This window comes from Anguilla rostrata, chromosome 3, assembly GCF_018555375.3.
Source record: "Anguilla rostrata isolate EN2019 chromosome 3, ASM1855537v3, whole genome shotgun sequence".
Taxonomy (NCBI): Eukaryota; Metazoa; Chordata; class Actinopteri; order Anguilliformes; family Anguillidae; genus Anguilla; species Anguilla rostrata.
The window spans coordinates 2,020,001-2,036,843 of NC_057935.1; the positions used below are offsets into that span (position 1 = coordinate 2,020,001).

Sequence of the window (16,843 nt, forward strand, 5' to 3'; positions counted from 1 at the left end):
GTCACAGCGCCCGAACCCCAACCCTCTGACCGCGGCGCGGGTGGCACGGTAACGTGGCGGGTTCGCGGTTTTTTTGATCCCGTGTCTTGTCGCAGGCGGTTGCGTCTCCCCGGGCTCCACCCTCGCACCCCGAACAAGTACCGGCGGTACAGCCGGCGCTCCTGGGACCGGCAGGTCCGGCTGTGGAGGAGGGCCCTGCACGCCTGGGACCCCCCCTCCGCCAGCCCCCACGATGCCTCTGGGCTTTCGCAGACCAGTGCGGATTCACGCGACCCGGCGGACCAGCTGTGAGTACCGGTGGGGGTCGGAACCCCGTACCTGGTGTACCTGGTGTACCTGGTGAAAACCCGTTTCCCTTCATATCCCGGCTCTCTGACCCTCAGCAGGTGCGCCTGCGGGAATCGCTCGAGAATCCCACCAGACAGGAAAATATACGTATGAGTGTTTGTGCAGGTGGATCATTATATATTTTACTGGTGATTTATTCCCCTGAAGTGTCGGCTCTGCTTTCAGACCGGAGCTGCTGGAGAGGATGAACACGATGCCGAGTTGCAGAGAGGGAGCGGGGGGGAGCCGGGCGGATCCGACGGCCCCACTGCTTCCCCTAACAGCCCTACCTGCCCAGGTATCTCCACCTCACACCTCACTCCCCACTCCCTCCCCTAACACCCCTACCTACCCAGGTATCTCCACCTCACTCCCCACTCCCTCCCCTAAAGCCCTACCTGCCCAGGTATCCTTACACACTTCCTGGATCTGGCCGCAGGTGTGACGCGTGTGTGAGGAGAGGGAGGGGCTTGTTTGCTGAAAGCTGGGTTTTTTTTGTGCAGGTTGGTTCTGCCGAGCGCTGCTGTGAATGAACAACCAAAAAGGGACGTGGGCCACCTGCGGCTTTTGGTTAATGTTTAATCCAAAGTAAAGCGGAGGGAATGTGAAAGTGAAATGAGAACAGGAAGGAGGTACACGTGCTGGTATCCGCGTAAAAGCACGCAGCTGTTCAGCGTTGCCTTCTGGTCCAGCTAACTCCACATCTCCATCCTTGCCTGAGGCTACATTCCAATAATGTGTCGCTTTATGCGTTTGATTTGTAGTGGTTCTAGGTTGGCATGGATAACTTGTTAGATCTTTAGTGATGTTGGATATGCGCGGTCTGGCCCATTGCTGTTGCTCATGCTGTTTGTGTCAATGCATTTATGCTCTCCCTCACTGTAGGTCTGGAACGAGGCACAGTTAAGTGTTTTCTGTGTGCAGTGCTGCACTTGGAACAGCCCAAGCTGCCCCTCCTCTTTTGGTTTTTCATTCTGTGCTGCATGTGTGCACGTGTGAGCGCACGTACATCTGTCTGTGTGTGGACACGTGTGCGCGCACGCATGCATATATGTCTGTATGCTGCTATGTGAGTCTCTCTCTCTCTCTCTCCCCCTCCCCCAGGTGGGTGCTCCTGGCCTCCCTGACCCCGCCCCTCGGCCTGCTGACCTGGCGTACTCCTTCAGCACCCTGCTGTCTCCTGAGGAGAATGTGATTGGCTGGCTCAGATTCCTGCTAGAGTCCGACCACACCCAGCATCTGCAGGAGGAAGGCTTCGTCCACAGCAGTGGCTACCATGGAGACCAAAGCCACTGAGCTCCAGCCATGCTGGAGAGCCTTACAGTCATAACTTCCATTTTCAGAGGGACTGTGCTGATCATGAAATCATCCTAGGTTTTTTCTCTTCTTCTTTCCCCCCCTAAAATGTGGCACCACCTCCAAAATAGTTCTGGTTCTACACTCACACACACGCTCCATTTTTAGTTTTCCACTATACACATTGCTGTAACGTGACATATTTAAGAGCTGTTTGAAATAAATGGTAAATTTGTACTTTTTTCGCCCCTCTCTCAAACTCCCCTGCCTAAGGTCAGCCCAGGCAGTCACTACACAATTACATGCTGTTATTTCTCACTTTAATATGTAGTTTCTCATCCTTCATGTTCTGTTCTGCTCTGGGCCTGCCCAGTGCATTGTGGGATTGGAGCCACACCAGCAGTATTTCAGTATAGCCAATGCCCTGTCTGTTTAGTCCTGGTTCTGTTTCACAATTTTGGTCGTGTGTTTTGTTTTTCACCCAGCCCTTCCCTTTGTCTCACCATTTTACCGTTTTTAGGAACTGAATTCTTAAAAGGAAAATGGGCTAAAATGACACCTTGTTTTGTGTTTGTTTTTAGTTTTTTTATTTCTTGCTTGTCTGTCATCTTGTACTTGAGTACTGATGCAAAGCAAAATGAATAAAAAGTTCAATATACAGCACAATATACTTCAGTATTATTTCAGGTTTGAACAGAGTTGTCAATTTTGGTTAAATTTTGGGTTTCAACTTATTCTTAATAAAAAAATAAATAATCCAACATGCAATGCAACATTTGAGACCAAGTAATCCGAATTGCAGTAATCCGAATGTCCACAAGGTGGGAGCAGACATCTGTATCTGTATCACTAACTCCAGTAGTTGACTGAAATAGTAAGTCCAGGTAAATGTAAAGTGGATTTGTTCCATGTAAAGGTGCAGTTTCTCAACAACGCAGGCGGAAGGTCTCTAGGGGTATTATAATGTCTGATTTAAGACATCCTTTAAAAACTTCCTCCAAAGCCTCCGTAAACTCTGAACTGCTCTTTAGTTTGAGTCCCACTCCGCCTGCGACCGTAGCGGAGATTGGAACCTTTTTATTGTGTTTGCCATGTTGTTACAATAAAACGTCAACTTCAAAACTAGTAGATATCTGTCGGTCTAAATGAATCAGAAAAAAAAGTGAAACCGAATCTCGGCATTGACCAATAATTCTAACATTAATGGCGTACTTGGTCCAATTACAAGAGTCCGCAAAACAATGAATTGCATTCTTCACGCTGCAAATTTGTGTGAAATTTTAATACATACGCTGGTTTGTAAATCCCGAAAGTAGCCCACACAATCCAAATCATAAATTCATCAGCCAAGTAGTTTCCTCTCATTTTTTGTTTTTGATCTCCTAATACTTGCTAGGGGTGTGTGCATGTATTCGTGGGCGAATACAGCAGTTAAATGTTTTGTTTAAAAGTCGAAACAACATGTTGCTAACTACTATAATTTTATACTAATATACAATATATAATATTGATCGGCTACTTCACTTTGTATTAATTATTTTAGGAAAAATCGAAAATTATGTTGCAGCCGCACCTACCAATTTGGTTTCTCCCAAAGAGTATTTATTCTTAGCGCAAGGCCGGAGGGTGCTCCGTGCTGCTCTTGGTTGCTAAGGAGACACTCTGGGCAGGTAATACACACGGCCGATAACTAGCTACACGAGAATAAATCGGGGCGACATCACACAACCGCTTGCATTCATTTTCATTGTATCGCCAAAATGGTAACGTTAGTGAATGTAGGTTGCATGTGTTCGATAGCTTGTGAAGTGGCTATCTTATGCTCGATAGTAGCTAACTTAGCGCTGGCTAATGTTCATTTGTGATAGCATTGCAAACTGGCAGGATAGTTTGCGAAAAATGTCAATATGATAACCTGTTTGCTTACATAGCTATCGTATTGGCATGAGTTACTGACGTCAATAAAAGCTTGTCAGTGGTGAAGGAAAAAACTGAACGTTTCCCGTTGTATTGCCTTCTTTCTTTTTCAAAATGGGACAGTGGGTGCCTTGTTTTTCTTGTCCCGTTATAACTAGCTAGCTAGCCTACTATAGCGCTAGTCTAGACGCGTAAACTGTGCTACAGAGAAGGTGTCATTTAGCTAGACTATTTCGCCTGCTAACGTTAGCTCGCGTGATGGCTAACCGCTTTTGGCTGGTTAGTGAGATGGCTAACTTGCCCGTGTTAGGGCTACGCGTGCACTGCACTGGTTGCTAGTAAATATTGTGTATTGAATTAGACTATAGCTACGGGATACTGCGCCCAGCTAAAAATAGCACAGTATTGACTCGTTAAGCCTTAATAATGATTAGCTTCCCTCGGTAGCTTTCTGGTTATTTCATGTAATTCTTCCCCCTGTAACGTTAGCTAGCAAGCAAAACTGTACACTGTAACATAATGTCATGGCTAACCCAGTACCGCTAGATTCAGTTCTTTAGTGCTATCGCATGCAGTTTATTAATATGACCACGTACGTATCTGGGATGATGGTGACGTATAGTTAATGATTAAGCACAACAATATTTTACAATAGCTCTGTAACGTTAGACTAGACTAGCTATTCTGTATTCAGGGCTCCCTGCCCCGTTACTAAGGTAACTGCCAATATATCCATTTTAAATCAGCTCGATTCCACAGCGAGTGAGCCTGTACCCCGGGCTGCGTGTGTCATCCCCAATGAACTCAGTGGTCACCCCCCCACACCCCCCCAACTTGGTCGTGTCCCCGTAATACACCTAGATATCTTGGATTGCTCCCTAATCGGTCCACGTCACACTGTTCATAAAACTCGGTGTTGTCACTTGGTTTTTGTCAGTCGTTCACATTTTCAGGCCACGTTCTGTGGGAATATTTACTTCCACCTCCCCAAAATAATGTTTTTATGGTGAGCAAGGCGATACTATTCTGTGCTTGTGTAGAACACTATATGGTATAGGCATACCAGTGTTTTGCATCAATGAAACTACACACACAAAAAACCTTACCCTCCTTGGATAAAGTAAAACCTTCACGCAGCGGAACGTGTAAAATGTCCGGAATGGGAATGTTAAAGGTCACTGGCTTGCACAAACTGTAATTAATGGGCCCTTATCTAGTTTCCCTTTTGGGTTGAGTCAGACTTTGGAGTTTAAGAAAACTGACCAGGTGGGAAATTTTCAAGCGCGAGGTTTCTCGGTAGCTTTCTCCGAGCAGCGGGAACAGCTCGAAGTTTGGCCGGTGGCAGTTCTGCAAAGCTGTTGCTTCCTGGGCTGTCTGATGGCGTTGTGCTCGCTAATGCGCGATAACCGTGGCCTTGTGTGTGTCGTTCGCTCGTTCGTTCTTGTACAGGGGTTACAATGTCTTGCTCTTTTCCACATTTCAAAATGGCATTAAAAAAAAAAAAATCTGTGAGAACGTGCTAGTTTCATTTTCACTTCTATTCCGCCCATTTAAAATATAATTTTTCTTTTGTTTGGTGCTTTCCCCCTTTTTTTGGGCCTGTGTTGCTGGCTGCTTGCCCAAGATGGGTGTGCGGCTTGGCACTTTGGTTTGGGGGGTTTTTGCACACCCGCACGGGCACCTGTCCCCATTCAGCCGTGAAAGGAGCAGAAACAGATGCTGCACTCTCAATGAGAGAGGGAGAGACGGAGAGCGGTATGCTAGCGCTTTTGTGAACTCTCCACCCTGCTCATTGTTCCTGGCGTGTGGGAAACATCCCCGCAGTCACCCAGAACCCGGCCTCAGCTTAAGTCGCCAAGCAAACAGCCGAACTAGAAAAACCAACCGTCTCGCCTGTCCCGGGCTGTTTAAGTAAGGGGATCTGTGCCTGTCACTGGAGCTCTTTTATTGTCTGTGATTAGCATGCGACAGGGTGGCCTTTGGATTGCTGTTTCACCTCCCAGCCCAGCTGGCCGAGTTACAGGAGTGAGGTTTGTGTGCACAGGGCTGGAGCAGGTACAGGTGTGAGGTGTGTGTGAGGGGTTGTCTGTGTACAGAGCTGGAGCAGGTACAGGTGTGAGGTGTGTGAGGGGTTGTGTGTGTGTACAGAGCTGGAGCAGGTACAGGTGTGAGGTGTGTGAGGGGTTGTGTGTACTTAGCTGGAACAGTTACAGATGTGCGGTGTGTGAGTTTGAGTGTACAGGGCTGGAACAGGTACAGCTGTGAGGAGTTGTGTGTGTACTGAGCTGGAGCAGGTACAGGTGTGAGGTGTGTGAGGGGTTGTGTGTACTGAGCTGGAACAGTTACAGATGTGCGGTGTGTGAGTTTGTGTGTACAGGGCTGGAACAGGTACAGGTGTGAGGTGTGTGAGGAGTTGTGTGTGTACTGAGCTGGAGTAGGTACAGGTGTGAGGGGTTGTGTGTGCAGAGCTGGAGCAGGTACAGGTGTGGGGTCTGTGATTGTCACCTGGGTTCCTTCTTTTTGCAGGAAGTGAGGCTTGTAGGGTTGGGGGTCTTCAGCAGTCACTCCTCTAGGGTGACCAGGTTCCCCAGAGGACCGCGTGCCTCACAGACGTTCCCTCTCTTGACTCCTTCATCCCTTCTTTACTGTGTGCTTGTCGTTTGCCCAGACACTCTCTCCCCCCCATCATGTATTGTGCAGCTACTTTCATCCTTTTCCTCCTTCTATTTCTCTCTTTCTCTACTTTTATCCTTTTGTTTATTCAACAGAACCGACATGACATGCATTCAGCTAAAATTGCTCACTCGCCTCCACCCTTCCAGAGAAATACGACACGCTCGTTACGACAGTGACGTCAGCCGCGTGAGTTCAGTTGGCTGAAACCCAATCTCCTCTCGCTCCCTTTGGGCCTTTGATCAGGTTCTGCAGGAAGCCGGGTGCTCAGTTGAGAAATGTGTCAGTTGTGCGGTGTCTGGCGTGCAGTCAGTTGGCTGCGCACTGGTGATTTCGGCATGGGTGACTGTTCGGCCTCTCTGTGTGCGGCCGTCACTGTGTCTGTGGCTCTCTTAAGGAGGTGGGATCGGATTGGTGAACCGGGTCTGTGGCTATAAAGAGAGGTGGTGTGTTTGGTCAGTTGGTCTGTGACCCATCCTGACCACAGTTGAATTGCTGAGGTCTGTCAGGACTCTGGAAAGTGTCAAAATAAAGCACATAAAATAATCAGAGTACTTTATTTATTGCAATTATTCTTAGAAGATGACTGTGTTTTTAAATGTTACTCGGGTTTCATAGCTGTGAACCCAAGTTCAAGTGAAATGCACAGTGAACAAAGCCATCCCAATTGAAGTCGTGATTGGCTGCTTGCCGAAGCAGTTCCAGGTTAAACGGCTTTTCACAGAGGTGAAATGCACTTACCCACCTGAGGGTCGAACCCGTAGCTTCAGGTTGTAAAAATTACAGACCCCCAGCTTGGTCCGCACCAGCCCAGGACGCAAGGCTCTGGGTCCAGCTGCACGTAGCTAATGGAGACTGAGCCTGAACAGCTGATCACATGCTGGAGGTGCTGATGAATGAATTATCTGCTTGTTGAAGTGTGAGTGTGAGTGAGTGTGTTTCTCGCAGGTGAGGTAATGGTGGTTTTGAAAGTGTTGATGAATGGACTACCTGCATATTAAAGTCTCTCTCTTTCTCTCTCTCTCTCCCTCTCCCCCCCCACCCTTACTCCCTCCCCCCCTCTCTCTCTCCTCCCTCCCCCCCCCTCTCTCTCTCTCTCCTCACACCCCCCCCCTCCCCCCCCTCAGGTGAGATGGTGATGATGTCATTGTCTCAGTGACGTGGGGCGGTCCAGCCCTGGCTGCTGGGAGGCGTGGAGGAGCCAGAGTGGGCGTGGCGCTCGCGGTCAGACGGACAGACGGACGGACGGACGCTCCCCCTCCCCCTCCTCCTCCCCCCTCCCCGACGGTGCGGCGCTTCGCCATGGTGACGCTCATCACGGAGCAGCTGCAGAACCAGAGTCTGGACGAGCCGGCCTATCACAGGGCTTTCTCTCTCAACCTGGTGAGAGCCCGTGTCCCCGCCCCCCTGTGCAGACGTGGGACGGACGGACAGACACTGGGACAGATGCCTCCGCTGCCAGGCTACCCCTGCTCTCCATCCTCAGTTCTAGGGCGTGTCTTTAGTACCGTTTCTCAACTACGCTTTTAATGGGATGCGTTTGATGGAACTGCACCTTTTTGGGGGGCGTTTTGAGGCACCTTAATGTGCACCTGTTTTCAGTTCTGCTGTAGTTATCGCAAGGAAATGTGTTTGGAAAGGATGTGCTACCGGAAAGATACAAGAAAAGTTATTTCTCTGGTATTTTAAATCTGTTATACAATGTAATGAAATTTGATTGTTTTTTGTTTCCTCCCAAGTGGTGGAAAACGACTGATTCAGCAGCGAATAAGTTTCATTAACAGTTTATGGATTCATTTCAGAGGTGGATTTCTGTCACGCAGGGCTTGAAGCAGGCCATCTGTCAGGAGATGTTAAAAAAAAAAAAAAAAAAAAAAAGGAATTGCAGTTTAATTAACGACCAAATCGATGCATAATTAACTTAAAGTGGTTAGAAAAGGACCGTGTGCCCTGGGCCTGGCAGTGCGCTTTTCCCCTGAGTGAGAGCTGCGGTGTGTGCCGCCTGAAAGTGTTTCTGCGCAGCCGTTTCTGAGCTGTTCCTGGGCTGTTCCTCAGCTGTTCCTCAGCTGTTTCTGAGCTGTTCCTCAGCCGTTCCTAAACTGTTCCTCAGCTGTTCCTAAACTGTTCCTGGGCTGTTCCTAAACTGTTCCTCAGCCATTCCTCAGCTGTTTTTGGGCCGTTCCTCAGCCGCGCCGCTCTGTTCTCCTAACGGCTAACGGGGTGGCACCGTTTGTGGGGTTAGATCTCCCGTGTGGTCACCGCTCGGAGTGCTGTTATTCTGTCTCCCGCTCGCTCCAGCACGCTCAGCCCCTGACGCCCTGCCCGTGCAGCGCGGTTCAGCTTTAGGGTGGCGTCGCGCAGACCAGCGGCGAACGCGTAATTTCCCCTAACGAGTCACGCTTCCTCTCGCCGAGCTGTGGCACGGGAGATGCAGGTTTGAGGTCTGGGGTTTTTTTTTGTTTTTTTTGGCGAGGTCCTGCACTCGCTCTCGCTCTCGCTCCACTGAGACCGCATCCCTGCTCTGAGATGCTAGCGGAGGTTTCGCTACGAGCGCACAGGCGTGCCGTCCTCCCACAGCCGCCCGAAACCTCGCCCTGCCCCGCTCCGCTCCTCTGAGCCACCCCGCTTCTGAAACTGCCTTAAATGTCAGTTTATCTCTGAGACGCTAAAATACAAACTACTGTGTTTAAAGGCATACTATGCTATGGATTTTTTTTTGCCTTGCAGTGGTCCTGCATTTACAATCAAAGAAGTCTCCACTGTCTTCAACCCCATCCACTTACTCTGAGTACTCGACTTCGGCCATCCAGCTACCGAACGTAGCTAGCTGGATAGCTAGAGGCAGCGTAACTTACAGGGTCAACAGAAAACACAATAACGCCGTGTCGCTTTGTGGACTTAAGTCATCTGAAATTGGACTGTGTGTGTGTGTGAGTGTGTGTGTGTGTGTGTAATGATAAGCCCGCCCAGAAATTACCCTTCTGCCTGGCACTCATTACTGAGATGCATGTGTGATTGGACCCGTATGCCTGTCAGTCATTGAGTGGCCCTTGTGATTGGACCGTCTGCCTGTCACTCATATTGATTGACTAATAAAGGTGCCCCTGTCTTCCACAGCCTGTGCCTGAATCTCAGAGCCCCAGAATCTGCTGGCCCACATATGGATTGATGCCAGGTAACGCCTGCCCCGCCCGTCCGATCTCCTTTACCATCATCCCTCCGTCCCTCTCTTTGTATTTACCTGTTGGTTGGAATGCAGCCCCTAAAAGAGGGGTGTGGTGCCTGGCGCAGGAGAGGCTGTGTGTTTGAACGTGAGATACCTGAGGGAAATATGATTGAAATGTCACACTTCAGCTTCCCTCTAGCAGCTTCAGTGGTGTCAGTTTTAAGGGGTTTCAGTTGAGTGTCGGTTCCTGGTGTGGTCTTTAATGTGAAGCGGAATGGAGTACATAAGTGTGGTTCTGAGCGCTGGCCCACAACTCTGTGTGTACCCAGTGTCATTCTCAGTGGAAAGTGTGTGTGTTTGTGTGTTTGTCTGCGTGCGTGTGTGTGTGTGTGGTGTGGCGTGTGTTGGCGTGTGTGAGCGTGTGTGTGAGCGTGTGTGAGCGTGTGTGAGCGTGTGTGTGCGTGTGTGCGTGTGTGCGTGTGTGCGTGTGTGCGTGTGTGCGTGTGCGTGTGCGTGTGCGTGTGCGTGTGCGTGTGCGTGTGTAGGATTGGTTTGCACCTCGCAGCTGCAGTACTGCTGACGCATGGCTTCTCTTGCCCGGTTCACACAGAGCTCTCTGCGCAGCGCGCTGCTGCACGGCTGCTGCATGTGTTACCTGCATGTGTTGCAGCTCGCGTCCGTTCACTCGTCACCGGGGAAACGGCTCGGTCGTCTCCGGGGTAACGGGAGTGGGCAGCAGCGTCTCCTCCTCCTACGCAGCGGTTTCTGTCTTACTCAGTTCCCAGCTGCGCTCCGTCGCCCTGGGTTACCGTAGCGGCTCGGGCCCGAACCGCGAGCCTGCCTGCCTGCCCCCCCCCTTGTCTGTCGGGTCAGGGTTCGAGCCGAGCGAGTCCCCCGTTCGCCCGCCCCTCTCTCCCCTCCTGCTTTGACCGCTCCAGTGGTCCGAGCTCGGCTGGGTGGGGGCTGACACCTCCGGGTTCCTCCCTCTCTAAATTCGGGCGGGGAGGGACAGGCGTGATCGCGTGTGACAGGCGTGTTAAATTCTGAGAGCTTTTAACACTTAATTAGATATGCATTTTTTTTACTGTTTGCAATTTCTCTCGTCTTTTCTCCCCTTCTTTGTCTTTCTCTCTCTTTCTCTTGTACCTGGTCTCTCTCTCTCGTTCTTCTTCTCTTTCTCTCTCATTTACCCTCCCTCCCTCTCTCTCTCTCTCTCTCTCTCTCACGCACAGAGGGTGGCTGTTGGCAGCTGTACACTTCTGCCAAACCCCCCCAGCAGGATGAGCTGAATCTCCCAGCAGGCCTGGCCCCCCTGGACGCCCCCGTCCCGGATGGGGACGTCCTGCGCCGGCTCCTGGTCCCCAGCACCTCGGCGACGGACCTGTCCTTCGCGGGCGTGCCCCCCCCGCCCCCTCCCCCGCCCAAACGCCACTGCCGCTCGCTGTCGGTGCCGGAGGACCTGTCCCGCTGCCGGACGGCCTGGCGCCCCAGCGCCTCCAAAATCTGGACCCCGGTGAAGCGGCGCAGCCACAGCGGGGGGGGCGCGGGGGGGTCCTGCCCTCTGCGCGCCCCCAGCTCCTCCCTCACCTCCTCGCTGCGCTCCTCCTCCAGCCCCACCTTCTTCAGCCTGGCCCTCTCCGCCGACTCCCCGTTGCCATGGAGCTTCTCCGGGGGCGGAGACTGCTGCTGCTTCTTCCCTTGCCCCCCGTCCTCCTCCTGCTCCTCCTCCCCCTCCCCGCTCCGCCCGCCCCGCCCCCCGCAGCGCCGCTTCTCCCTGTCCCCCGTGCACATCCACGAGGCCGCCGCCCACTTCCTGCCCCCGGCCCCGCCCCCAGCCCCTCTCTACCCCTCGGCCCCGCCCCTCGCGGCCGCGCCCCCCTCGCCCTCCTCCGCCTGCAGCACCCCGTGCTCGTCCCGCCGCGCCGTCCCGCCCCCGCTCCCGCGGTGCCACTCCCAGCCCTGCGACATGCGCAAGCCGGTCCTGAAGAGGCGCCACGCCCCCGACACCCTGCCCTGCGCCCGGCCCGGCCTCGACTTCAGCAAGATGAGCCAGGTGAGCGGGGAGGGGCCGGCCAGTCAAACCAGGAATCCCTACCCATACCCCCTTTGCCTGGAACACAGAGAGGGCACTGTTCCTGTCCCGCTCGGCTGTTCCTGTCCCGCTCTGCTGTTCCTGTTTCACTTGGCTGTTCCTGTCCCGCTCTGCTGTTCCTGTTTCACTCGGCTGTTCCTGTCCCGCTCGGCTGTTCCTGTCCCGCTCGGCTGTTCCTGTTTCACTCGGCTGTTCCTGTCCCGCTCTGCTGTTCCTGTCCCGCTCTGCTGTTTCTGTCCCGCTCTGCTGTTTCTGTCCCGCTCTGCTGTTCCTGTCCCGCTCTGCTGTTCCTGTCCCGCTCTGCTGTTCCTGTCCCGCTCTGCTGTTCCTGTCCCGCTCTGCTGTTCCTGTTCCACTCTGCTGTTTCTGTCCAGTGGAGGGCCAGTCTGCGGAAGTCCTGCAGGCTGCACACATGTCGGTATCCCAGCATGCCAGGCGTGAGCGGCCTGGCTGCGGTCAGACAGCCTTTTATAAACAGCACCACTCCCACTGAGAGCCGCTGACCAGCTGCTCAGCTTCCTCTTTCCCTCCGATCTGATTTCTGTATGCAGAGAGAGAAGCACACACCCACACACACACACACACACACACACACTCTCTCTCTTGCTTTCATGCACACATACACCTTCTCTCTCTCTCTCTCTCTCTCACACACATACACACACACACACCCTCTCTCACTCTCACACACAGATACACACACACACACACACATGCATGCACACACACATTTCGCAGAATGGAATGTGAAAGCGTAACCATGTGCGCACAGTTGGATGTTAATGATCAAACCTGGCACTGCTGCACAGGCAGAAGTACCACATGACATTGGCCACTGCCTGGTCATGTGACCATGCCATGTGTCTCTGCCACTGCCTCTCCGGAATATTCCAGTGAGTGACGGCCCCCTTAGGCACTGGAGCAGCTGCTCAGAGTGTGGCCCCCTTAGGCACTGGAGCAGCTGCTCAGAGTGTGGCCCCCTTCGGCACTGGAGCAGCTGCTCAGAGTGTGGCCCCCTTCGGCACTGGAGCAGCTACTCAGAGTGTGGCCCCCTTCGGCACTGGAGCAGCTACTCAGAGTGTGGCCCTCTGTGCAAATGGCTGGTGGATGTGTGCTCTGTGACCCCACCCTCACAGAAATAGAGACAAATCCGGAGAGTCAATCAGCTTTCCACAATTTGCTCTAAAGATGCTCTAAAAACGCTGCAGTTTGAGACACCAGCCGTGTTTATGAGCTTACTCTATTCTTCCGCAAGCTTGGGGTTTTGTTTTTTTTTGTTTTTGCACATCAAGAGAATCTTCAAACGGTGCCCTGAGTTGAAAGTGCAGTAATGGCAGGATTATGATTTGTTGCATCTCTGTTTCTGCGATGCTGTGAAGAGGCAGTGCTGTGTGTAAGCGGCTCTGTGGTGTGAGGAGAGCCCCCCCCTCACCAGCCCCCGCTTCCTGTTATTACTCTTCTGTCTCTCGCCGAGGGGGGGGGGAGGTGAAGAATAAAGATAGATGGGGGTTAGGATGGGGCGGAGGGGGGTTTACACACCTACCTGGGACTGCAGTAACACAATGGTCTGTTCACAGAACTCAAAAACATTCCCCCATTCCTGTGGCATGTTACCCCCCCCCCGCCCAATTCATCAGAGAATGCAAAACACCCCCGCCACACACACACACAAATGTTAGGAATTTCACCGGGGGCAGGGGGGGGCAGGAGTGAAGACACGGAAACATAGCAGGAGGGAGGAGTAATTACAGGGAGAGATTTTTTGTTTGGATGGAGGGCAGGATGGAGGCAGTACTGGGGCAGAAGCAGGGCAGGATGGGGCAGTACTGGGGCAGGATGGGGTAGTACTGGGGCAGAAGCGGGGCAGGATGGGGCAGAAGCAGGGCAGGATGGGGCAGTACTGGGGCAGAAGCGGGGCAGGATGGGGCAGTACTGGGGCAGGATGGGGTAGTACTGGGGCAGAAGCGGGGCAGGATGGGGCAGTACTGGGGCAGAAGCGGGGCAGGATGGGGCAGTACTGGGGCAGAAGCGGGGCAGGATGGGGCAGAAGCGGGGCAGGATGGGGCAGTACTGGGGCAGAAGCGGGGCAGGATGGGGCAGTACTGGGGCAGAAGCGGGGCAGGATGGGGCAGTACTGGGGCAGAAGCAGAGCAGGGTGCATGGAGAGCACAGCTCCCCCAGCTCAGTGTGCGCAGCTGCAGTGGAGGCTGATGGGAATTCTCTGCATTCCTGTGTCCTCTGTTCTGCTGTAACAGCCCACTGGCCATCTGCAGGCAGCTGCTATATTTAACCAGTGTGTGGTGTGTGTGTGTGCGCGTGTGTGCACGCGCATGTGTGTGTGTCTGTGTGCGCGCGCGTGTGTGTGTGTGTGACAGACAGGCAGGCAGGCAGGCAGGCAGACAGGCAGACAGGCAGGCAGGCAGACAGACAGACAGGCAGGCAGGCAGACAAGACAGGCGTGGGGCGCAGTGTAGAGCTGGGAGGTGCAGAAATGGGGTACAGGTGCCCCATATCCCTGCGCCCGATACTGCAGCCTCTCCGTCCCACAGGGCAAACACAGGCAAGTGTCCCACAATGCCCTGGGAGGCAAATACATTTGCATACGCTTTGCATACAGCTGCTGGTATTGTGAAAGAAGTCTCTAAATTCTCTCTCTCTTCACCACTCCCTTCCCCTCTTTCTCTCTCTCTCTCTCTCTCCTCTCTGTGTTCACCTCCTTTACCCACAATTCCTTTGTGCAGCTCCTCAGTTTTAAAAGGCGTTTAATTCAGTCTGTGTGTCCGTTGGCACGGTGACGTGCCTCTGCTGTCACACAGGTCAGAGTCATTGGGCTTTAATTCAGGTTTTACCTGAGGGCCAGCTCCACAGATACAGATAATATTACACCTGCCTGTCTGCTTCCTTCTGCTGAGCTCCAGCCACAGTGTGTGTGTGTGTGTGTGTGTGTGTGTGTGTGCGCGTGCGTTACTGTGTGTGTGTGTGCGCATGTGTGTGTCTGTGCTTTTAAATTTAAAAAGGCTTACATTATCTATCAATGAGAAGACAAATCTTTGTGTGTGTGGGAGGGGGGGTGGTGGCGGGTGAACTTGGTGGGAGGGGTGTGGGTAGTGTCTGTAAGGGTTCCCCTCCTGAGTACTCAAATTAAGGGCACAAAGGAGTCCTCTTACAGCGTGGCGGCCATTTCCCAGCTCAAACATGCGTGGAATTTGGGAACAGCGGGAATCCCCGGACCGCCATGAGCGCCGTGCGAGCGCGTCTGAGGGCCGGACGGAAAAGTCCGGAACCTGGGTCACGGCCACGCGCGGTTCGCTGCCTGGCGTGCCGTTAGCATGTCGTTAGCATGCCGATAGCATGCCGTTAGCATGTCGTTAGCATGCCGTTAGCATGCCGTTAGCATGTCAGCAGACTTTATGCCCTGGAGTCCTCGTGTCCCACAGCTCTAGTTCCTCTGCCACTCAGCTCGCTGACTGATAATTAAACTGAGTGCTTATTGCTGGCTTTTTTCCTCTTTGATTGTGCTTACCTCCTACGCCATTACCATAGATATTACCACATTCCAGGCTTGTCAGAGCTGTTGCGGTCATGCACGCACGCGCACACACACACACACACACAGGCTCCTGTGAAACGATCTCTGACCTGAAAACATGCCGCCCTGCTGTCTCAAACTGAAACCAGGCTGGTCTGAGAGCAGCTCGGGCTGTGGGCGACTGGTTTTGCGTATGTCAGTCCTGCACTTTGTACATGCGGTGCAACGTGCGCTGAGCTGAAAGTGTGTTGAAGGTGGAGCGCTGTGCACCTCTGTGCCACCTCCGTAGCGTGGCATTTAAAAGCGCTGAGCTAGCGCCCGTCAGCAGCGCGTTCTGTGGCCCGTGTGGCGCTCTGCGTTCGCTCCAGTGTGGGGGTGTTTTTTGTCGGCTGAGCTTCGCTCTTCGCTCACCCTCTCTCTCTCCGCTCCCTCTGCAGACTCGGAGTGGGGACCCCCTGCCCCGTTTGGACCCAGCCTCGCCGGCCTGCGGGGGGGCCGTCTGCGGGGGCCTGGAGCTCGCTTCCGGGGATTTCCGCGGGACCTTCTCACCGGCCGACGGGCTGGGACGGACAAGCATCTGCCCTCTGAGCGAGAGCGAGGAAGACGAAGAGGAGGAGGAGGAGGAAGAGGAAGGGAGGAGGAAGAAGAGTGAGGTTGAGGGACCCCAGCAATGTCTCTTTGAGCGGGACTGCACAGAACTGGACTTGACCCTCATTGAGGAAAATTAACACCACTGGCGGGACAGCTGCTCTCCCCACTAAACGCCACTTTCACCCCCCCACCCCCACCCCAAACCCTGCGGGAGCACTCTCAGGAACACAGCTGCCCTCCCCGGGGACTCAAAATGGCGGCCCGCGAACGCAAAAACGAGGGCGGCGGCGGTGATGATGATGATGAATTAGCGCTGGTCGCCACGGAAACTGTCCATCCAGCAGATTTACATTCCAGAAGCCGGGGCCGGATGCTGAAAGGCCTTCAACCCCCTTAAATAAGCCTTCCTGCCCTTCATGTGCTTTAGGGGGGGGGGGGTGTCCCCGGGGGGGTCCCCTAAGGCACTCTTCAACCAGTCAGTGAAGACTTGCCTGCAGCTGGCCGCTGGCTTTCCTGCTTCTCCTCTCCTTTACTTTCTCTCCTCTGTCCGCAGTGAACATTTGCTTGCTCAGACGATAATGGAATCTTGTGGGGATTTTATTTTTTTTGTTTGTCTTTGATTTGACGCACAGAGGCAGCCGGATCAGTTTGTATCAACAGAAGCCTTAACAGAAAAAAGCCTGATTTTTTTTTTTTCCTTTTCTTTTCAAACCAGCAAATGAAAATGGGGAGGAAAAGTCGAGCTGTAATAATGGTTCTGTTGGACCTTCAGCGATGCTGTTATTAATCTGTATGATCTCTCAAAACTTTCTTAGTTTTAACGTTGATCCTGAGAAAAGAAAAGACAAAAAAAGAAAGCATCGTTTAAAAAAAGGGGGTTCAAATGAAAACATAGATGCTGCAGTCGTATTCTTTAGGGCACAAGTAATATTGTATTGTACAGTGATCATTTGTTTAAAACTTTTTTTTCCTTCCTGTGTGAAGAAACCACTTGGAACTGGAGGGCGGTGGCCTTTGGGGTGATTTCTATTGTATGTGTAACAAGGTGGCAAATTTCCTCTTACACAATTTGTGTACAAATAAAATTTATTAGAGATTAATTTTACAAAAAAAGCATCTTGGTGTGTGGTGAGATTTGTGTTCAAAGGGCTGTGTGTGTGTGTGTGTGTGTGTGTGTGAGAGAGAGAGGGGAGGGCAGACTGTGGAACATGGACCTTTTCTGGATTGGGTTTAGGGAAGTAGTTTTTATTTA

The 16,843-nt window shown here is 52.7% G+C and overlaps 2 protein-coding genes across 3 annotated transcripts in view; both read left to right on the plus strand.

The window, feature by feature from the left end:
- slbp2 (stem-loop binding protein 2) overlaps positions 1–2,289 on the plus strand; it is a 5,423-nt gene extending 3,134 nt beyond the window's left edge. Inside the window, exons 6-8 of one of the 2 annotated variants that reach the window (XM_064325356.1) lie at positions 96–287; positions 514–625; positions 1,432–2,289. In XM_064325356.1, the coding sequence (XP_064181426.1) occupies positions 96–287; positions 514–625; positions 1,432–1,623 (496 nt within the window). In that variant the 3' untranslated portion in view covers positions 1,624–2,289. The remainder of the gene's footprint in view (positions 1–95; positions 288–513; positions 626–1,431) is intronic. The other variant, XM_064325357.1, reaches the window with a different exon arrangement.
- A 934-nt stretch (positions 2,290–3,223) lies between these two features.
- LOC135249796 (protein FAM53C-like) lies at positions 3,224–16,707 on the plus strand. The gene is made up of 5 exons (XM_064325366.1): positions 3,224–3,293; positions 7,341–7,596; positions 9,331–9,388; positions 10,612–11,432; positions 15,438–16,707. The coding sequence occupies exons 2-5, from the start codon at positions 7,516–7,518 to the stop codon at positions 15,726–15,728; spliced, it is 1,251 nt and encodes a 416-aa protein (XP_064181436.1). The 5' UTR covers positions 3,224–3,293; positions 7,341–7,515; the 3' UTR covers positions 15,729–16,707.
- The last annotated feature ends 136 nt before the right edge of the window (positions 16,708–16,843 follow it).